The sequence below is a fragment of the Silene latifolia genome, chromosome 1 (genome assembly GCF_048544455.1).
Source record: "Silene latifolia isolate original U9 population chromosome 1, ASM4854445v1, whole genome shotgun sequence".
In the NCBI taxonomy this organism is placed as follows: Eukaryota; Viridiplantae; Streptophyta; class Magnoliopsida; order Caryophyllales; family Caryophyllaceae; genus Silene; species Silene latifolia.
In genome coordinates this window covers 200,325,558-200,348,912 of record NC_133526.1, presented here as the reverse complement: position 1 = coordinate 200,348,912, position 23,355 = coordinate 200,325,558, and the positions used below count along the sequence as shown (strand labels likewise).

Sequence of the window (23,355 nt, the reverse complement as noted above, 5' to 3'; positions counted from 1 at the left end):
TGTTACCATGAATGTGCATTTCTGAGGATTGAGTCTCATGTTGTACTTTCGTAGCCTTGCGAAGAACTTGCGAAGGTTCGCGATATGTCCTTCTCTTTCCTTGGATTTGACGATCATGTCATCTACATATACCTCAACTTCTTTGTGCATCATGTCATGTAGGAGTGTAGTTGCGGTGCGTTGGTATGTAGCTCCTGCGTTAATCAATCCGAATGGCATTATTTGATATAGCAATATGTTCCCCATTGGGTGACGAAAGCGGTTTTGTGCATATCTTCCATGGCCATCTTGATTTGGTTATAACCCGCATATCCATCCATGAAGGATAGTAATGCGTGGTCTGCAGTATTGTCCACCAATATGTCAATGTGAGGTAGAGGGAAGTCATCTTTTGGACTCGCTTTGTTTAAGTCTCTAAAGTCAACACAAACACGGATTCTCCCGTCCTTTTTGGCACAGTACTATGTTGGCTACCCAAATCAGTACTCGGAAACTTTGATGAACCCGGCTTTGAATTGCTTATCAACTTCTTCCTTAATCTTTAGAGCCCATTCTGTTCTCATTCGTCAAAGCTTCGTTTCACAGTTTGAAACCCGCTTAATCGGAATCCTATGTTCGGCGATATCCCTGTCGATCCCCGGCATGTCTTTGTAGGACCAAGCGAAAACGTCTTTGAATTCATTTAGGAGGTCTATGAAATCGGCCCTTTCGGTAGCGCTCAAGGTAGTCCCTATCCTAAGTTCTTTGGGTTCTAATTCGGTTCCTACGTTGATGGGTTCAAGATCCTCTATTACTTGGTCCCCCTTCCCCTTCTTGTAATATTTCTTTGGCTACGTAAGGAGGTATTTCGGTCAAGTCCGGGTCTTGGTCATCCTCGATATCATCATAAACAAAATTGCACTCGAAAGAACACAGAGAGTAAGCAGAACCTGATTTATTCATATTAAGATTTGAGTAAAGTTGAAACAAAGAAGCCAACCGATCCATGGTCAGTGGCGGCAAAGGGACGATGGTGGGGCATTCCCGAACTACCGTGACTACTCGAGGCTAAGCTAGGAGAAACGAAGGGAGTGGGGGTGACAACAGAGTAGACTCTCTAACGACTCCTCTGACTCGACTCCGACTCCGACTCCGACTCCGACTCGAACTCGTAGTCTTCCGGTTCTCCTTTGAACATCTCTCCTTCTCCAAAGAGTGAGCTTGAAGAGCCTTCCTTGGTTGTTGGTCCATTTGATAGATTTTCTCCATCCTTTCTCGCTTTGTGTCGATTTACGTGATCAATGCAAAGGGGGTTGAAGCGATCGTCTTGAAGTATCATAGTAATGATCTCATCCTGCGCGGCCCTAATGAATCGGTCTTCTCCAAACAATAGGCTAACAGCTTGTTCGTCGAAGCAAGGTGCTTGACGGGTTTTGACGGTAGGAACCGTTTCGGGAGGAATGAAGTAGCAATCGTGAAAGATCTCGATTCCGGCCAACTTCCTCTCAAGATAATGCCAAGGTTCGGGAAATCCATGGAAGAGTTCTGAACTTCCTTCTTGAACGAAGTATCCATTTAAAGTGGGGAGATATGGTCTCATTTGGACTCCCACGTGCTTGCGATTTTGGACTTGAGCGAGCATTTCGAGAACTTCTTCAGTTGTGGGTTTGTATCCTAGTCCAAGTGGTATCCTTGTCGAGTTGCCTTTCTTGTAGGGTGCGAAGGTGTTCTTCCGAATTGGGTTCAAAGGCATTCCAGGGAAGTATCCCTGAGATTTGAGTATGTGGTTGACCACCAAGTTAGAGTAGGGATTATAGTATAAGGGTGCCAACTCACTTTCTATGACGTTCACACTTTGGAAGCCCCCAAGTTCGTATATGGGATCCGCAAGGACTTGATTGTTTGATTGCTTCTCGATTATCGCCTTGATGGGTGACGAAGTGATCGTCACAACTTTGCCATTTAGTGGGATCTTGATCTTTTGATGAAGGGTGGATGTTACCGCTTTAGAAGCGTGAATCCAAGGCCTTCCCAGAAGTATGTTGAATGAAGCTTCGATGTCCACTATTTGGAAGTTAACTTTTCGTTCGATTGGTCCCGTGGCTATGGTTAGGCTAGCAAGTCCAACCACTTTTCGTCGTGTACCGTCATATGCACGTACACCTTGATTTGTAGGAGTCCAATCTGACTCTTTCATGCCTAGTTTGTATGCCGTTTTGAGGGGTATGACGTTGACCGCGGAGCCATCATCTACCAAAGTCATTGGCACGTTCTTCTTTAGACAAATGACAGTGATGTATAGAGCAAGGTTGTGACCAGCGCCAAAAGGTGGCAAGTCCTCATCTGAGAAAGTAATAGGATTACTTAGCCTCGGTGATTCTTGGAAGACCAAGTTGACTACATCTTCAGGAGTGGAGTTATGTGCTACATTCAATTTGGCCAAAGCTTGCAGTAAAGCTTGGCGATGCGGAAATGAACTTGCCACTAGTTGCCAGACTGAAAGATCAGCCTTGGTTTTTTGTAATTGCTTGAGCAAATGATCAGTGGGGTCATCTTCGTTGTCATTTGGTGCGATGACGTTGGTTGGACCGTTTTGAGTAGTGCTTTGATATGGGCGACCCGAACGAGTTAGGTGATCCACATCTTGGTCTTCTCCATTTTGGACTATTTCCTTGACTAAGGAGTTTTCAATGAGGTATTCGTCTTCATCATCATCGGCCCAAACCCCATTGATTGCAGCTAGTTCCTTCATTCTCATGATATCACTTTCTAGTTGTATGATTTGATCGACTAGTTTATCAACCACGGCGACTACTTCTTGCATAGTGGCGTTTTGAGAGAAGATCAATGGTACACGTTCTTTAGGCATTGCATTGGGATGGCCCAAGGCCGTTACCATGTTTTCCAGTTTCCACACTTGTCTATCTACACTCCTTGCCCATGCGATGAAGTCGGAAATGGTAGGGGAGATGGTAGAGTAGAGCCTTTCTTTCTCCATTGCATGAATTTCATTTTCGGTGGGAGAAATGAGGTGTGAGCAATCTAAGGTAGATTCGTCACTTGTAATCACTAGAACTCCAAGAGGATTCTGAGTGTTGTTGGGCTTACCTCCTGGTGAAATTGGAAGTCGACCATCTTCGATCATATCTTGAAGCACGTGTTTCAATTTGTAGCATTTTTCTGTGTCGTTCCCTTTGTCCATATGGTATTCACAGTAGGAGTTTTCATCCCAGAACTTGGACTTCTTTTCAGGTTCGGGAGTAGGTCCAATGGGTTGGAGTTTACCTTGCTTCATTAGCCTTTTTAGAGCGTTGGAGTATGTGTCCCCAAGGTTTGTGAACTTCCTTGGTGGGCTAGTTTTCTTGGATGGCTCGAGAAGGTTAACTTCGTCGGTCTTGCTAGTAGAGCCGTATGAACGACTTGTGGACCCTTGATATCCTCGACCTACCGTTTTGGACAAGAGTCCTTTACGGATGTCATCTTCAATTCGTGTCCCTAGTACGGTTAAGTCCTTGAAAGTCTTGATGTTTTGATATCTCAAGTGACTGGCATATATGGGTTTGAGATTATCCACGAACTTTTCCACGAGGGTAGCCTCATCCGGGCGTTCAACTAGTTGAGTACTAGTCTTCCTCCACCTACTTAGGAAGTCGGTGAATCCTTCTTTGTCATTTTGGGTAAGAACCTCTAGAGTACGCATGTTGACTTGGATCTCGGCATTATCCGCATATTGTTTCGAGAATTCGATCGCGGCGTCCTCCCAAGTAGCGACCTTTTTGTGATCCAAAGTGTAGAACCATTGCTTCGGAATGGTGTCAAGAGATGAAGGAAAGATCCTTAAGAACATCTCGGGTTTGATGCCTTTGATAGACATGTAGTCCTTGAAGGCGCGGATGTGGTTCAAAGGGTTCTCATGTCCTTTAAACTTAGGGATATCCGTCATGCTAAAGTTAGTGGGCAATTTGGAATTGACGGCTTCATACTTGCGATTGTTTTCCCTATAAATGTCATCCCCCTTAAGGTACATCAATTGCTCCTCTAGGTATTGGAGTCTTTTCTCACCAAGCGGTTGTCCCTAGGACAAGATTCTCATCTTTAGACTCGTCATCGGAAAATTGTAGTACTTCACCTTTAAGGGGAGGCAACCTTCCCTCTACATCAAAGATACGGCCTTCGATAAGTTCAAGGCGGTCATAGGTTTGCTCTTGAGTGATTTGCATTTGGGTTATCGCGGCTAGGATTCGATCATTACTTTCTTGAATTTGCTGGAGGTTCGTTTCACCACTTGACCTGCATCTTGGAAACGGATAAGAGATCGGCGACGAATCAAAACACGATCGACCATTCTATCACACTTACTAAAGGAAGAAAAGTTTTGACTCGTGAAGTGGGTGTATGCCACTTGTGTTGAGTGAGTTTTGAAGAAAGACAAGGTCTTTGAAAATGTGTGTCCTAGTCGACTGTAGTGTAGTTGTAGGAGTGGACTCGAAGTGAGGTTTTGAAATGGGCTTGTGGCCCGAATTTTGACTTGACAAACGGACAGAGTTTTGACCGGATTTTGCGCTAATTAAAGGCCTACTTTTTCGAAATTCTTGTTTGAAAATGAGGATTTTGATTTTTGAAAATTCGTCATGGTTTTGTTTAGAAGTGGTGATCACGTAAGGTTTACACATTCATACAAGCATTATAACGGGATGCTGAGTGCATTTAGAAGGGTTTTGGTTAAAAGGGTGGGTTGCCATACCGAACCATCAAACCCGAAGTCTGTGGAGAGGCTCGTGCCAAACAAGAGTAAGGCCGATTCCTAGTCCATTTCCTCAAGTAGTGAAAGCCCTTGATACAAACAAGAGTAAGCATCATGGTATGGATGACGTCAATCGCTATCCATCCTTAGGCCCAAATAAGAATTAGGACCGTTTAGACGGGACGATTGGTCGAATGGGTTGGGTTGGGCCTAAGAAGGCCGAATAAACGATCTAGGAAGACCGAGTTATGAAAACCGACAATTGTCTTGTACAAATTTATTCCCTAACCTTGTTCAAGTTTCACCCTTGCTACACGTAAGTGTATTATCCCCAGCGGAGTCGCCAAACTGTGGACAGCGGGCCGCCCACGGGGGCGCTTGGTGAGAAACGGGGAACAAGCGTTTGCATTTTGTATGGAGTCGCCACCAATTTTTATGGGAAATTGGAACCGTTCGAATACCTCGTGTCATGTCAAGACACAAAGTAGTGACATGAACACTAAGCAATCGTTACCCTTAGCATTCTATGTCTAGAATGACTCTCGTGGATGCCAATGAACACGGGTGCTCACGGAGATCTGGAGTAAGGGGTGAGGGTACGTATTAGGAAGCTCTTTTGATCGAACACCTAATCCCGCCCGCCTCGATAGCGGCCTCTACTAATGATTAGGGAAGTTATTCGTACTCGATATATCGTCGGCTATATGCATGCAATGCAACATCCATTAGATTAATCCTAGCATGTGATAATTTAATACTAAGTCGGTGGACAATTAATTAGCATACAATTGATGTCGAAGTTGGATTTAATGTTGATTTACTTGCGAAAACATACAAACAATAAAAGGAATACAATAATTATGAACTACAATAATGAAAATTACATTGATTACAACGGATAAGGCGATTTATGTCGAAAATACCTTTAAAACGGATAATTTGAGAAAAAGAAATAAAAGAATAAAAGAAAGAATCACGAACAAGTCAGAAGGTGATATTACGGATATTAGTTAGTAAATACGTAGACTAATTAATTACGTCAAGGCAGAAAAGGAGTTCAGAGACAGAAATCATTCTGGAACAGGCGCAGCAGGACTGCGCCCTCTGGAAGAGGCGCAGCAGTTGCTGCGTCTGTTCCAAGGGTGAGTTCTGGCTGTGAAGCCGGAACTGCAAATCGTTAATGTTAATTGATGATTTTAAGGATCGATTGATAATAATTACTCGGATGAAAGTGATTTTACATATGAATTAGTCATAAAAACAGTAAACATGAATGAGACGGAATTAAGATGGACTAATTACAAGAAGGAGCGATGTTAATGAATGAGTCCTCTATTGAAATCAATTAACTAGGTTGGATATGACGATATATGAACATGTGAATAAGCAAACGAAAACTATATCAATGGCGAATTCCAGAAACCCAATATGAACAAATTGAATCTCTACAACCCGGAATTGAATTTAATGACGAAAACCCGTAAATATTGGATTATTTAGGATTTAAGGTCGGATTTGAATAATTAAAACATGTTAATGATGAAGGAATTACGTGATACAATATACATGTGAATATTAATGATGATGAACGAAGAATTTAAGAAAACAAGTGAAAAACAAATAAACAAAGACGAATTACAGAGGACGAGGAAGAAGAAAAGAAGCAGAATCGCGGCCCCTCACGAAGAGGCGCAGCAGAAATCTGCGCTCCTTCGAAGAGGCGCGCGATTCTTTGCGTCTTTTCTCGACGTCTGTCTACTGGAAATCCGCAAAAACAGAGTTTTAACAAAGGGTTTTAGAAATCGGTTTTAATGGTGTATCCGACATAAATCTTACAATGATGATACGATAAATAAAATACAATAAATAAAGAGAATTATACACCCTCAGACTTACATGTTGACGGAACGAGATGAACTAAGATATCGACTAGCGAATGCTCGACGCGAATGCAAAGAGAGTGCCCTCGTAAGAGGAAACCGATTGATTAATTAAGATTGATTGAGTGTAGTTGGTCAAATTGGTCGGTCATGCAACGGAGAGGCTGGTACCCGGAAAGATCCGAGCTTACGTGGTCGGAAGTCCAAGCACGTAGGCGCCAATTAGTAAGAACGAAGTCTAGAATGCAAAGGGAGAAGAGAAGGGCGGACACTCGCGTGAGAAATATGAGGATCGAAAGCTCCTATTTATACTAATCACGTGAAGGAATAGGGTTTCGGAGACTCTTTGGAAGTGAATCTCGGAAAGATATAAAAAAGATACGTAAATCATGCAAAGAAGGACTGGGAAGAGGCGCGCCATCATGCGTCCCTTGGAAGAGGCGCAAAGACTGGGCTGCTGCGTCTATTCCCAGGAGGTTTCCTCCTGCTGAAGAAAGATTTCCGCGTTTGAGTTATGGTAGGACGGAAATAATTCGATTATCTTATGAATATTACGGAATATTATTTGCCAAAAGATAAAATTTATAAAATATGGAATGGAAATATCCTAACATTCCGAACATTCTCGACTTCGGGATTTAACATTATCGAAAAATGGAGACGGTTTTTGACCCGACTCGAATGTACTCTAATTACCGCCAAAACGACCGTATCAGGACGTAGATGACAACTAAGAGGTTGACATTAATATTTGAGCAAACACTTGACGATAATCTTACGAACTGTCACAAATCGTTCCGCGGATCGAACATGCGGCCCAATCATCACCGGGTGGTTTGCGGGAGGTGCAGAAACGAGGTGTCTACAGAGCCCCCACTTTGACTGAGGCTTGGACAAGGCGAAAGTAAAAGTATAGCCATCAGGTCAATCGAAGATTACAACCTGACGACTATGGCGACGCGAGGCGGCTCAAGGGGTCTGAACCAATGACCTATCGTCGGGAACATTTTAGAGTCTGTCGACTATCGATTCACAGAAACGACTCATTTTCTTGCTCAGTAAAACATACCTAAAACATGAACGGCTATAATAATTAGAGAGATAGACCACGAACGAAATAATGGAAAAATCATCAAAAAAACTAAAGGGGAAAATGCATGAACGATCCTTAAACCGAACCCGTGAATTTCACGGGTTACAAAACTAGTTAAACAATCATTAAACATCAAAACGAATATTAATTCAAATTTGAGATTTTTTTGTTATAATAAATTTTACGAACAAAATCATCATTTAGTTTTCCAGCGTTTATAATTCTCACGATATTCTTTCAAAATAATGTTAACAATTCAATCTACCTTGAATTATAATTCGCAATCAAAAATATAGAAATTTCTATTTTGAAAAATTTCTTTTAGGTTGAATTAATTACATAGATCGATTGTTTTTAATGAAATGACAATTAAAGGTAGAAAAATGACCGAGACGGATGAAGCATACTAATAAAAAAAGGAAAAAAAAATAGAAATCAATAATAACAATAATTGCTGCAAAATACTAAGAAACGTAACAATATTCGTGACAAAATAATAATAATAAACCGTGGCAAAAGTTTAGTTAATTATGAACATATGCATAACAATAAATATATTTTGATGATATATTATGATAATATACATAATTACATATCGGTTAATTATTTTTTTTCTTACGAGTCCGTTTTGTCCGTAGGGCCCAGTGTTATCGCAAATCCGGCCTTGTATAACACCACCACCGTGACAATATATCTAGCCACGTGAATTTCACGGGTAATAAAACTAGTTGATACTAATAAGTTACCCATTAAAGATAAAGACAGTTTCTGAGTGCCGATGACATGGTATGTGGTAATTTGATGATAAACATTTTCATCAATAACATCCAACATATCAAACAGGCATATCAGGTGACTTTTGTGAGGGTTGATGCAGAAAAGATCCGTGGAAATGAAAGAAACTCTTGCTGCGGTGCCATCAACCTTATTGTAACAAGTTAATTCAAGTTTTTCGCCTGAGAAATATACCCTAGCTTTCCGTGACGGGTTCAAATCTGTATTGGAGAGTGCCTTAATGCCGTTCAGGAAATAACGAGGCCGTCTCAGGGTCATCCTGAAATCGGTCGGTATTGGGTGGTCATTTTTAGGATTCATTGTGGGATTAAGAGAGATATAAATGGATTAATGGAGAAATAAAAATGGGTAGAGAGAGTAGAATGAGAAAAAATGGTGTAAGAAAAAATGGTTAAATTGTTGAGAATCAAGAAGCCAAAAAGTAGAACAAGTCATTCTAACGCCATAATAGTGGAATAAGGAGATGGATTATGTTATGTCGGTGGAAATGAGGGTGATGTCGGTGGAAATGGGGGTGACTGATGAGAGACTGAGAATGTGTGTGGGAGTGGGAGAGTGGGGGAGGGGAGGGGGAGAAGTTTTAATGTAAATTTTCATATTTGCTTTCCCTAACACAACTCAATTTCCGTTTTACTAAAATCTCTCTAAAAAAAATAGCGGGTTTGCAATTAATTTCCGTCTCACTAAAATCTCTCCAAAAAAAAAGACGGTTTCTTTTAAAAAAAGAACGGGTTTTGTAATTAATTTTCGTCTCACTAAAATCTTTCCAAAAAAAAGACGGTTTCTTAAAAAAAAAAAAAAAAAAAAAAAGAGTGGTGATGCCCTCAGCAATTTATTGAGGACATGGTTGCCTGCTTGAATTTCCCTCAGCAATTTATTCAATGGGTCCTGGAATATGTTAGAAGTCCTTGGTTCACATTAAAAATCAATGGAGGTCATACTGGGTTTTTCAAAGGGAAAGGAGGGCTTAGATAAGAGGATCCCATCTCCCCCCATCTCTTTGTTTTAGGGATGAAAATCTTGTCTAGATACTTGAGACTCATGTGCACCAGACCTCAAGTCTGTTACCATCCTAAATGTGCTAGGCTTAAGCTTAATCACTTAATTTTTGCGGATGATCTTTGTGAGAGGTGATGCCCCCTCTGTTAAAGCTGTTGCCAGCACACTTGATCTTTTTGGTACTTATTTTGGATTAGTTGCTAACACTGAGAAGACCCGCATCTATTTTGGTGGAGTCCATGAGCATGTTAAGCAGATGATCAAGAGGCTTACTAGGTACACTGCAGGAGATATTCCCCTTCAGGTATTTAGGTTTGCCCCTCCATGTAGTAAGCTGACTATGCCCATGGTTCATACTTTACTTTGTAAGATTGAAAACTCTATCAACCACTAGACAACAAAGCTATTTTCTTATGCTGGCAGACTCTAACTCCTAAACTCTATCCTCTTTGGGATAAAGAACTACTGGTGTAGCATTATACTTCTTTCCAAAACTCTACTGAAGTTACTTAACAAAGTCTACAAGGATTACCTTTGGAATGTCAAACCTGATTAGCACAAGTTGTACATGAAAAGCTGGAAGCCTTGTTGTTGCCCATTGGATTGGGGGGGGGCATCATCAAGGAAATTCTTTCCTGAAATAATGCTAATATTTGTAAATGGCTCTGGATAATACTTCAGAATCCAGATTCTTTATGGGTTTAGTGGAACAACCATTATAATCTGAAATCTGAACAGTTTTGGCTGGCCATGGCTAGCCCACACCACTCTGAAAGCTGGAGAAGTGTTCTGGATGTAAGAGACCTCCTCTTGCAACTGTTTGGATCCTCTGATGTTGCTATTCATACTTTATAGAGTTGTGTCTCTAGTAATGGTAAGTTTCAGGTGAACAAGATGTATGATATTCTAAGGTCTCACTATGAGAAAGTCTATTGGGCAAAAGCTGTCTAAAACCTTCATGTCCTTCATAAACATAGTTTCATCAGTTTCCTTGCCATTCAACATAAACTACCCACGGTGGAGTGTATTAATCAGAGAGGCATTTGTATGGTGAATTGGTGTATTCTATGCAAAAATGATCGAAAAACGCACACACACCTTTTTTTTAAATGTGCCATATCTGCTAAAGTATGGAAAAATATACTTGGTTAGATGCATATTTCTAGTAGAAACTGACTTGAGGCAGGAGCTTGCTTGGTGCACATCAAGACACAATAAAAAGCACTGAAAATGGGGATGGTTTCGCTGCTGTCTTGCTGCCACCATCTACACTTTGTGGCTAGAAATGAACTCTCGAATCCGTGGGAAAAGAGACACCCGTCCATGCATTAATCAAACAAATCCAGTTTACCTTTGGTGTTAAGCTCCTCTATAAGAATGTTAAAGATATTGATGAGGTGCTTGATCACCTCAACTCTAATTTGCATATGGACTCTTTTGTAAGAAAAAACTATTCCTATTTATTTTACTCCTTGTGGAAGAATAAGATAGGATGTATCTTTTCTTGCAAAATAAAAAATAAAATAATATACACACAAAAATATATCAAATGTGATCTCTATTTATAGAGAAATGAAAATTATGAATAATGGTATATTTTTCATATTTTTCTAATTTATAAATTAAAGATTTAAAAGTATTAAAAAGTAATTTAATAATTTACCACTATCAATGGAGTGTCTTCTTTAAGTATACCCGCCATTCTTTGTGACATATTTTGGCTTTGTAGTTTTTTTGGTAGTGACTTTCTTAGTAACTTCAAACACGTTAGTGTCAATGACGTGTTTAATGACGTGTTTACTCCGTGTTTTAGGTTTTGTAAATCCGAGCCTATGTGGCCACCATTTTGACAAATATTTTCAATAACGACCCAAAACGATAAATACTTTTTTTTTTAGTATTATTTAAAAAAATCGTCCAAAAAATATGTACTCATTTAATTATAAAAAAACTATATAAACGGTATATTTATTCAATAAGTCTTTCTTGTGACGGATGCTATCCGTCACAAGCTGAAGACGGATAATGTCTCTCTCACAATAAGGTAAGTGAGAGGGCATGTGGAAGGAAAATAGAGCACCTTATGGATAGTGTCACTTGCATATTGTGAGAGGGACATCATCCGTCTTCAGCTTGTGACGGGATAGTGTCCGTCTTCAATGAGAATTTTTGATATTTATTATACGGCTTTAAACTACCGTGGTTAGTAACTTATGGGTCGTTTGGTTCAACAAGTTGTAATGGAATGAAATTTGATAGTATAGTAGTATGTGATTCTAAATCCATACTTGCGAAGAGGGGAATGAAGTTTGAATCCAAGGTGAGAGGGTGAATGTGGTCCTCCAAGAGGTTGGGGTGGAGTTAGAAACCATTCGATATCTAACTCTATTCCAAATCACCTCAACCAAACACCCGTTAATATTTCGCCAAACTAAGAGCAACTCCAGTGCTACAATTTTTGGACCTGCTTGCAATTTACATAAATTACCTAGCTACAACATAACCATTGAGGAAGAAAAAGTAATGTATACTTGAAAGCTAATGTAGCTAAAACTTGCACAAGCTACATGCTTGAAATTGAATACTTTGAATAATAGTGTAAAAATTGAATAAAATTAAAGTTAAAATAGTAATTTAATTTGTGTGACCCATACAAGCTACATGGTATTGTTGTTTACCACTAAACGACTTTGTAGCCGGAAAACAGGGTTGCTTGAAATGATGAGACGGAAATCCAAGCTACAAGAGATTGTAGCTATCATGTAGCTATCCATTGAAGTTGCTCTAAGGGTACAACTAGAAAAAAAGTGAAACGGAAAACCCCAAAAAAAAAACCGTACGGGAACTAAACTACTTCGTCAACATTCATCATCATCATCTTAAACCCTAAACCTCTGAAACATATTCAAAACGTCCGCCATCAATCCTCCTTCTTCTTAATTGTTGACAACATAACTCAATTATTCCCCTGAATTAATTAATAATGCAGTTCTTCGACCTAAACATCCCATACTTAGAATCCGACAAAAACGTACCAGACAAGAAAAACAAGAGAGATGTTCGTCTCAAAACAATGGCAAGAGCTGTTGAGCTTGGTTACTCAGGAGTAGCTTTCAATCGTACGATTAAAGGCGCTATGTCTCAATCCGACGGCTGTACTATCCCCAGATTTCCTATCTCATCTCTCCTTAAACTCCACACCTCTCTCTCCGATGCCGCGTCCTTCCATCGTCGCCTCCTCGGCGTTCCTCAAAACGATGCGTTTAGGCAGTACACGCGATTGACAGTTGTCGTTGAAACCGATGCGCAGTCTTCTGCTCTTAATTCGGGAAATCCGGTATTAAAGACGTATGATTTGGTGGCTGTCACACCTTTGAATCAGTCGCTTTTTGATCATGCTTGTCAATCCGCTCAGGTTATCGCCTTTTCGCTTATTACTCCCTCCGTCCCAATCATTTGTTTACGACTACTTTTTTATTCTTTACGCTAGGTGTTAGTATGAATGTATGATGTATTGAGAGTTATATTTGGTTGTTGTTCTGTAGGTTGACATGATATCTATTGATTTTGGCAAGAGGTTGCCGTTTAGATTGAAGCTATCTTCGATTAAAGCCGCGATTGAGGTCTGTTTAGCTTATTACAAACTAGTTGATTGTTTCATATGTAGTACTCCGTAGTTCGTATAATCACTATAATGTAGTTTGAATTTGCAGCGGGGTGTCTACTTCGAGATCATGTATTCAAGTTTTTTGGAGGATCCTCAAGTCAGAAGGCAACTCATTTCTAGTGCCAAGGTCTCTGATTTTTTCTTTATTTAGTTTCCTTCATTAGTGCATAGTGCTTTTGTGAATTGGTCATATACATGTTTTCGTTTAACAATTCATGTTATTTGATTGACTAATTGATTTGTTGTTGGAGTTAAACTCGAGTTAGCAAAGCTGCAACACCGAATCATATTGTAAAAACAGTTCTTGTTTTAAACCATCACCAATTGGTTATGGGATGGCACATTCTTTGGACTTATCAAATGAACTCTCTCCTCCTTGTGGGGGAAACTTGTACTGTTTTATGTGTAAGTTCATATGTTTGGTGTCCATTTTGTTTGGCGCGTTAGCTCTTTGGTTCTTTTAATCCTTATTGTTGGTGAGTAAAATGCGGATCATTGTTGGCCACACATGTATGAAATTTGATATTTGTTTTAAGTTTAACTTTTTTCTTTTTGTGGGTCGGGGGTCTGGGAGAGTAGGAATTTGCTTCCACTAATCCGTCATGGTGTCATGGTGAGAACTTCATCTGATTCGTTGAATGTTTTGATATCAGTTACTGGTTGAGTGGACTAGAGGGAAGAACCTGGTTGTCTCTAGTGCTGCTCCTTCTTTTCACGAGCTCAGAGGTCCAAACGACGTTTCTAATTTGTTAAATTTGCTTGGGCTATCAAATGAGAGAGCAAAAGCGGCTATATCAAAAAACTGCAGGTTTGGTTGTTTCCATTCCATCTTAAGCTTCCCTTGCACAAGCATACTGCTTGATCATCAAGTACAGTAATGTTCAGCATTTTAACATTGTGCCTAATTTGACTTCTGTTGCAGGTTGCTGATAGCCAGTGCTTTGAGGAAAAAACAGTTTTACAAGGAAGCTATCAGAGTTGAATTGTTGCCATCTGGGGTGCCAACTAACCGTAAAGAGCCATGGATCATTGATAATATTAATTGGGATCCCTTATCTAGCGGCGAAGGTGATTTGCTTTTAGAGGATCTAGCTAAGTCATTTGCGGACTCAGGAAAAGCCTCCCAGACCATTAAATCCATCAATTTCACGTCACTCATCAACAGCGTGCCATCGCATGTCAAACAAGGTGCTGACAACAATTCTGAAATTGAGGCTAGACTTCATTTATCTAGTAATGCTGTAGACTTTGGATCCAGCTCCAAGGACCTCGAGGTGCCAAAAGCAACTTGGAACCGGCCGCAAGAGTCTGCATCTTATTCCATTAGTTGCCCGAGTTTAAAGGGCACTACTGATGATACTTCTGAACAGGCAAACTGCTTATCTTTATCTGATTCTCCGAAAGATGAGGAATTCAGATTTTCTCCTGGAGCTGTTCTTAAAGACTACAACATGTCAAATACTTCACAGGCTACTCTCTCTCCGGTTAGATTTGATGAAGGAAGTCTTAATGAGTGTGTTGCTATCCAGGCAGAACATATGGTAGTTGGTAAAAATATTAGGGAAACAGTCTCTGGAGATGATAGCTTGAACGTTGAAAGTATTTCTGCTTCAAGAGGTGAAGTTTCAGTTGGATCTAAGAATTTCAATCATGATGGCGTTCAAGGTTATACGGGCAAGCCAGAGTCAGGTGCGTTTAAGAAGACAGAAACTGGAGCTTCTCTTGAAGTGCAATTATGTGTTCAATCAAATTCACTACACTCTTGTGATTCATATTTAGGAAATAATTTATTGCAGCTGAAACCAGATTTAGTAGTTGAAGATGCATCAACTGAATGCGCTGACAAGATGGCGGGTCTTGATTCCTTTGTTGTGAAGAGCAATGCTGATGGTACAGCATCTGGTGTACACCAGCTTAAGGAATTACCCTATGAAACAGAACAGAGTGATGTGCTTGCTGATGAAATAATGAACGTGGACTTCTCTATTGAGAAGATCGATACTGATGATTTAGTGCTTGGAAGTTCACCCAGTGTGGAGGAGGTGGACCAGGTGGCTATAGAGCCTGAGCATAATGAAGAGCATCACTCTGAAGTCAAAACTGACTCAGAAGAATCTCAATTGTCTAAGACAAGGATGCAAGTGGATTCATTCTATAATGGGAAAAATGGCGGCAATAAATTGATTACAAAATCCATGCTGGCTGAGGCATTTATGATGGAAACAGGAAAGCAAGCACAAGAATTCGTGAAAGCTGAGCATCAATCTATAGACGAAAGAAATTCAGTTAATGTCCCTTCATTACCTTGCATGGAGGTGACTAAAGAGCATGAGCAAAATGAAGAGCATCACTCTGAGGTCAAAACTGTCGCAGAAGAATCTCAATTCTGTGATACTATGATGCAAGTGGATTCATCCTATCAGGAAAAATATGACAGCAATAGTTTGATTGCAAAATCTACACTGGCTGAGGAACTTATGATGGAAACAACAAAACAAGTAGATGAGTTTGCCGACACTGAGGATAAATCAATAGTTGAAAGAAATTCAGGTGATGTACCACACTATTATGCAATGTTAGTCCATGTCTCTCACAAACAGGCAACACAGTGACAAATTTCTGCTCTGATTTTTCTAATTGACTGACTTTTTTATGCTCGTTAAATGCAGGCAATGTTAAGGTGAAGAGATCAGTGTTAGGCCCAGTTCTTAGGTTTCCATTTAAGCGTTTGTTACAACTTCAATTTAAGAGAAAAGGTAGAACATCCATGTACAAGACCAAAAAGAGGTAAGTACATTGGATGTTTTTTCCATTTTTTTTTTTTTTGTAGAGTTATCCCACATGTAAGGTATTATACAGCCATTTTCTTCCTTTTGTTACATTTTTAGTTTTTACCTATACATTTATCTCCAAAAGAGATCCTGAGTCAGTGTTTAAAGTTCAGAATTTCTGATTATCATAGAAAATATATGATTGATATAAGTGGGGGTATTTTTCATCTTTAATTCTTTGGTTCTCCCTCCCTCTATGGACATTATTTATATAGAAACGTAAGGTATTGATCCCTTTTAACTGTTGGGGTATCATGATGGAATTAGTCTTTAGCCCTTTACGGCTTTTAAAAACAAATCAATGATTTTGTACCAATTTTGGTGAAGAGTAGTAAAGTGGATAATACATCCAGTAAAGTTTGATTGTGCTATTCAAATCTAACTCATGCAGAAAGTCGCCAAAGTAAGAGTCTCCATTTTTGTTGCTTGCCAGCTTTTTGAAGGTCAAAGTTTTTATTTATTTATTTATATTATTAATTACTTCCTAAAAAGTGCCAAAAATTTCGGCAAAACCTTTACTTCAAATTTCGACACCCAACTCTGGTCATCTCTTCCTCAAAGAAATTCGTTGCTTAGATTCTGTTTAGTAAAGTTATTATGGGATGCAAGTGCAGAACAAAGAAGTATCATAATTGGATAAATTCTTTACTTTAATCCAAACTTGATACCGTAATTTTGCACTTCCCAGAAAAAAATGACCAACACTAGTGGAAGGTGATGAATAGATGGAAAAGTCTAGGGAAGGTGATTTCGAGATTGGTTGGTAGTTATTGGCGTGTAAAAGGGAAAAAAGTTTACTGGTCTGCCTGGAAGCTCCGTAAAGATACCCAAGTTGTAGCCAAAACAATTTGCAATATAACCTGATTGTTCAAAATCCCATTTCCTTTTATTCTTCTTGTCTAGATAGTAGATACTATGTAGTTACTTGGGGCCCAAATGGAGTTTTAGTACAAAGCGGAAATCTAACATTTGATCGTTCACCAAAATGGATTTTAAGTTCAAAGCGGAACTGCGGAAGTCTTATTTTTGATAGTTTGTCAATGTTTGAAGTTGACTATCCTAACCTACTTCTTGAGTAGTATTTATATATATATTGGTCAGCTATATATATACTTCAAATCTCTTTGCTAATTTGATGGCAGTAAAGGTACCCATTTTTCGGTGTTTGCGTGAAGATACAAATTTCCGGTTCCAATGGAGCCAAAGACTCGCGCTATTCTTTGACTTTGGAGTATGATTGAATAAAAGCAATATGGGCTCGTCTTAATGTCCATGTTTTGTAAATTGTGAAATAGAGTCCAATTGCTCATGGTTCCACTATGCAAATCCCAAAGCAACTAGTTTTGAGTGCATGGCTAAGGTGGGACCAATGTTTATTATGAAGGGAAGCAGCATATCAAGCTAATTTAAAACTGGACAGCCATTCATAGTAATTGGATGTGTGAACATAAAACCATTATTAAATTGGGAGAGATTTTTTCTACGGTGAAGAGTTAAAGGACTTAATTTTCTTTGTGGTTAAGCATCCTGTGAAATCTAAATCCTTGACTCATTGTATCATACTATCATTGAGGTAGCATAGTGGTTTGTTAGGCTTTAATGGCTACATTTTAAATTTGTTAGTAGCAACATGAATATTCATCTCGTTATTTTCTCTTGGAAATGTCGTGGAAGGATAGACATGATGGAGACTCACCTATGGTATGACACTTGGTATGGAGAGCTGGTTCTTTAAGTGTTGTAGACTTATATTTTTCTGATCCACCTGCATATATTTAAGCCCCTACCCTAATTGATACCTAGCCTTTTGGTTTTAATGAAATTATCAAGATATCTTGGGAGGGGGGGATGTATTCTGTTTTCATCTGTTGCTCCACACATGGTATTGAATCTCGGTTTGAAACTTGATCTTGGCATCGGTCGCCATAGCTTGATCTTGGACATTTTGCTACGAAGTGGTTGGTACCGCCTCAAAATGCGGTTGTGATTATTGGTGTCACTGCTTATATTTGAAACTATGACTCCACAACTTCACCCTTTTATGACCGGATGATTGTGCAAAATGCTACTCAACGTGACTGCAGCGAGGACTAAACTGATGGTTGAACAAAACCATGCCCTTTCAGTTTTTCCTTATAATTGTGTGAGTGATAGGTTCTGAAATTTTCAGGTTCAGTTTTCTATGATGAACCACACACACACACACACACACCGCATTTCAGGGAATGAGAGTCCTAACATGAAGCACCCCGCAGCAAGATGATACTGCTCAAGTCAAAGGAGCTAGTGACTCTTTTCCCAGCAGCAACTAGTTTAGCTAGCTGAAAGGAAACTCAAGTGGGCAAAAACCTTTGCCGAAAGGCATGTATGCTAATCCTAGTCTTAGTTTTAGAAAATGTGCAGCTCCACTAAACACTATGGTATACTATTTGCTATAAGTTTTTTTTTTTTTAATTCTTTAACTAGCTAGTTACTAGTGCAATTCATGTGCTAACTGAATTCTTTTCCTTTCTTTGCTTTCCAAGTGGGTTGGAGGCACCTGGAAATATCATGACAAAAAATAACGGCTACTGATTTTGTCTATAATACTACTATATTAGTCCTGTTAGTTAAATATCTACATTGTTTAGTGTATGATAAATAAATCATGATTTAGCAAGGAATATGTTAGTCTTTATTGAAACTTGCTTGAACATTATTCATGGCATGTCCGAGATTTAGTTAAAATAGCTTTGAGGTTGTTTTGTTTGTTAGTCCAAGATTGTTTGAGCTTTTAAAACGCTTTACTATCGAACATAAGTATTATGCTAGTCATGCTTGCATGAATAATGGTCAGTTGATAAATAAAAAGGCACTAGACTCACATTGTTTTGATATATCTACGTCATTTTCTTCATCTTCCATTTTTGGGATAGCTTTTGTGTCAAAGACAGGCAGTTATTAGCCTAATTTGTAAGTCCCACATGCGGCCGACAAAGAAAAAGTTGCCAAATAAAAAATTCTTCTTGTTTAGGTCATTATATATTTTAATTGTCATCATGAGATTCGTTAATATACTTATAATATTTAGTAGACATATTTAAGTATCTAAATTTCAAAGTATTAAAATATGTGGAGTTATGCAGCATATGGAAGAGAAAAGCTGTCTTCTGTAAACATCTAGGAAAATGACTATGTATCTGTTGAGTAACATCAGAATCGATTTGGGACACTCAAAACGGTATTTACCTGCATTATTACATGCATGAATCGTTCTTGCATACTAATAGACAGATATTTTTGATTGCTTAACGATTATTATAACCAAGTTACATTGCATAACTTCAACCACTAGCTCTACGTACCAGCGTGAGCGCCAAGTCTACATCGGCCAGGAACCAGAATTGCATATCTGGAATTAGGACTCTGGACTAGTTTTAACTTGCCTTTTCTTTTTCCCGTTTTATTTTTGCTCTTTTGCATGAATATTCTAAATGTTGTGGTAAATTATGGGACAAAATCCCGTGAGATGGAGTCCAGGAGATGAATCCAATGCTCTCCATCCTCTTCGTCTTCTTCACCCGCCATTTGAGTCCAGTGTATATCTTGAGAGCAATCTGGCTTTTCGAGTTCGTCGTTCCTTGCAAATCGGCCTCTGACTCTTGGTCTGCTATCAGCTAATGTCTTCCTGCAAGCATACTGAAATTTTTTGTTTAGTTGATTTGTTCTTGTGGATGACATGACATATGGACAAACATGAAATGTTAGTCTTTGCAAAGTCGGATCACTTTGAAGCATATTTTTAGTGGTTGCTGAAGACTCATGCTCAAGTTACGTGGATTTGAAGGTGCATCGACAAACATGCCTTTTATTGTGAAAGTTGTGTTTGGAAAGAAGATTGTGAACTGGCAAATAGTGTTATTGTGAATGCGTGCGATCCTCAGCATTCACATGTCACCGAAACTCTTTCTGTCACATGGTTGCATAAGTTTATAGTTCAAGCCAGGACGTGCACGTTAGACGATTGTTTAGTGGCTTAGTGCAAGCCATGATTTACTATCAGTTTGATATTTATTATGCTGCTTGTGTAGGCCTTGTATAATTGCTACCCTGTATTTTGTAAGAGGAGGTTCTGTTAGTTTTACAAATACCAAGTTTGTGATAAATGCAAGTCTGACCTGGATTTTCTTGTTGAAGTTCCTTTGGCTTCGTTTGCTTCGGTACTTTTCAATTCTCTCTTTCTTTTCCTCAGGACTATATCGGCATGGCTTCATCATTCCTTCAAGAATAATGCTTGTGCTTTCATTTGCCGGTGGACTTCCCCCAAGATGGCTGCGATTGCATAGCATACCCTGTCACAAGAAGGTTAGCGTTTATCAGTTGGATGGTCTATACAGTTTTAAGAGGTAGAAATCTAAACCTTCTTCGATTCTGAACCTTTTAAGAGAACTTATTTCACTGGTCATAATTTGTATGGCACATCCCCCCGTCTTTTTGTCGTTGTTAGTTGCAGTAGTCTATTGGAAAAATATTATTTTTTAGGATTGTACAAAACAATACCTGGTCCAGATCACCTGTACTGGACACTCTTCTTACAGAGCCCAGATCAAAGCTAGAAATACCCATAGAAGGGTTTGAAAATAGTGGGTGGAGGTCCTTGTTGAGGCAGTGGCTACTTGGGCTTCTCTGAAAGAGTGGCGTCATATTATGAGGTGGATGACCACTAGTACAACTTATAGGTGAGCTTGGTGAGCCTATATAACTACTAGTGCATCCACTCATAGTACTAGTACTTCCATTCCTATTCTCCAACATTGTCATCTCATGAGTAGAATCAAAATTACATGTTAGAGACTGCGTGAACATAGTTGATAAATTGGAAGGGTCAAACTGGCTGAAGTAACCCGATGTCTGGTCGGAGACATTATAGTTATGATTGTACATTGCGCCTGTAAGTATCGTGGTTTAGGGAAATAGTTGAAAATTTGGGATGAGTTGAGTGTGAAAATTAATGGTCTATGGAGAGTTATATAAGAGAAAGTTGTTATGACTTGTCTTCATAAGGTTGACTCATTTCCTACACCACAACACTACTTCACTGTTACACTTTTAACTGTCTCTCTAGGGATATATCATTACTCCTATTTTCCCCCACCCCACCAAGAAAAGGGTACAAGACTATATCTTTGTAAACTTTTTATTGTTAAAATGTAACATGATTGAAAGCAAATGCTATCAGAGTATCATTTCATATAGCGTGACTGAATATGTAATTAAATCTTTATGTTCTCTGAGTACATAATTTTGGTAGTTGCATATGAGAAAACATGTATATGGGCACCTTCCCAAAAATGTCAGTAACTCGCGAGGCTTCAGTGAACAACTAATCCTGTCTAGTAAATGAAAATACTGAAGTGAGCAGTAGTAAACGCATGAAATGATGGTGATTAAGATTTTATGGGTTGAACAGTGAGTTAATAGGTCAAACAATAAGTTGCTAAGATTTTTGTGTGAGTGCTCTGAATTCCTGTTTTTGTTATTTGTGGAAAAGGTAGGACAAGGTATGCACTTGTTTTCACTTCCAATAGAGCAAATGACACGTTAATCTTTGGTTGCTGTTTATCTCGATGCAATTTTGTCATGGGTAGTCTGGAAACAGAAAAACCGGGGTTATATTATGAGGGTAATAATATATACATCGGACCGGCTGCTTTACTTTGTTATTTGGGAAAGCCCTTGAAATATGAGGGTTACATTGTTGTGGTAGGGTGACATGCTCCAAAAGCGCAGATGGTGTTTGAAGAATTGTATGGCCCCAGAGTACAGGTAACTCCGCAGTAGTACTACCCTTCCATTTGATTTGATTCACTTCCCCTGTTAGAGTGTTAGTGGCCTTGTGAAAGAAGACCCCAAAGTCAAATTCCCGCATTTAGCATTTTGTATATATTTATAGTACTCTCGTGTGAATGCCATGAACAGTGAACTACTACTGAAAAAAAGACATTTTATGTTAATACTAGTTCCGTTACCCGTGAAATTCACGGGCGGTTAAAATGATAATAGTTTTAATTTTTTATATTCTAATAAGAACTTTTATGTTTTTTTTTTATCGAAATACAATTAGACGGCTCAAAATAGTTAGGTTAGGGATAATAACTATTTTACTTTTCTTTTATTCTAATTTACGGCTTAAAATATATGTTATTGATAATAATCTATTAGGTAAGCAAATAAGTAAATCCAAAAAATTTGTAACATAGCTTTAGTTTGTATTAAAGTTACTAAGTAAGTCAGTGGCTTTGCTTATAAGTTTTAATCTGTATAGTTAAGAAAGGTGGAGAAAAAAAAGAGTAAAACATATAAGCTATCAGCGATATAAAAAAAGAAAAATAAATAAGCTATCAGCGATATAGAAAAAGAAAAAGAAATATAAATCGAAGAAAAACTCAAGTACTCAATAACTTTACTTTTTGTTGGTATTTTCCACATAAAAGAAAATCAAACTTTTGTATGCGTAAAAATATTAAGCCATTCAATAATTCTATTCCGACTTTGACGCGAAATTAGATCCAATGTGCAACCAGTTTCAATGTTCTTTTTTTTTTTTTTCTAGAAGTGTCTAATTTCATTTATTGATCTAATTTTGATTCTAATTAAAATTAAAGGTTCTTAATGTTGAAATAAAGATATGTTTATATTATATGTTCATTATACTTGTGATGATAACCGGCCTAATTATCATAAACGACATAAAGTAACTCGTCGGTCATCCTTTATGATATGGGTAAGTGTATTAAAAATCTTGAAGTATTTGGTTTATTTTACAATAATGTGTTGCATGTTTATGCTTTCCTTTAATCACCTTACACTAATTATACGGTAATCTAACAATACAGACGTAGTAATTCGATAATAAAGAGATAATAGTTGCTACGATTCCTTCCAATTTAACTATCTTATTAAAAATATGTGAGAATAATGTCCTTCGCGCATTCGAAATACGAAAACTTTTGTACTTCCATTCTAAATCATCACTCTGTCACTTGCTTGCTCTGCTCAATTTATTTGACACTTAATCCGCATAATTCTACTTGTTCAACTTGTTCGGTAGTTCTATTATTATGAAAACGATTAAAATGATTTAGTACTACACTAACTTGTTTAACATGTGGTTTACTATATTGTTCTATAGTTTGTCCATTAATTGTCATTCCATATGAGGTGTGGCTATAAATAAAAGAAAAAAAAGTTTAAATATAATTCAATGTTTGACAATGTGATGCTGCATAGTTGCGTTAATATTATTATACAGAGTAAATAAAAATAAAATACCAATAATCTTTTTTGGGTATTCCGGCAATCCGGCATACCAAAATACTGCTCCTACG

The 23,355-nt window shown here is 38.4% G+C and overlaps 1 protein-coding gene across 4 annotated transcripts; it reads left to right on the top strand.

The window, feature by feature from the left end:
- Nucleotides 1-12,297: 12,297 nt before the first annotated feature.
- Nucleotides 12,298-22,024, top strand: LOC141617411 (uncharacterized). Of its 4 annotated transcripts, XM_074434622.1 has the most exons (9): nt 12,298-12,905; nt 13,036-13,113; nt 13,204-13,284; nt 13,811-13,965; nt 14,080-14,846; nt 14,937-15,707; nt 15,827-15,944; nt 20,220-20,373; nt 21,735-21,918. In XM_074434622.1, exons 1-8 carry the CDS (start codon nt 12,474-12,476, stop codon nt 20,311-20,313), a joined length of 2,496 nt encoding a protein of 831 aa, XP_074290723.1. In that variant the 5' UTR covers nt 12,298-12,473; the 3' UTR covers nt 20,314-20,373; nt 21,735-21,918. The 4 variants fall into 4 exon arrangements, with proteins under 4 accessions (XP_074290723.1, XP_074290719.1, XP_074290708.1 ...); XM_074434618.1 differs by having other exon boundaries at nt 14,080-15,707; nt 21,735-22,024; XM_074434607.1 differs by lacking the exon at nt 21,735-21,918 and having other exon boundaries at nt 14,080-15,707; nt 20,220-20,448.
- Nucleotides 22,025-23,355: the final 1,331 nt, after the last annotated feature.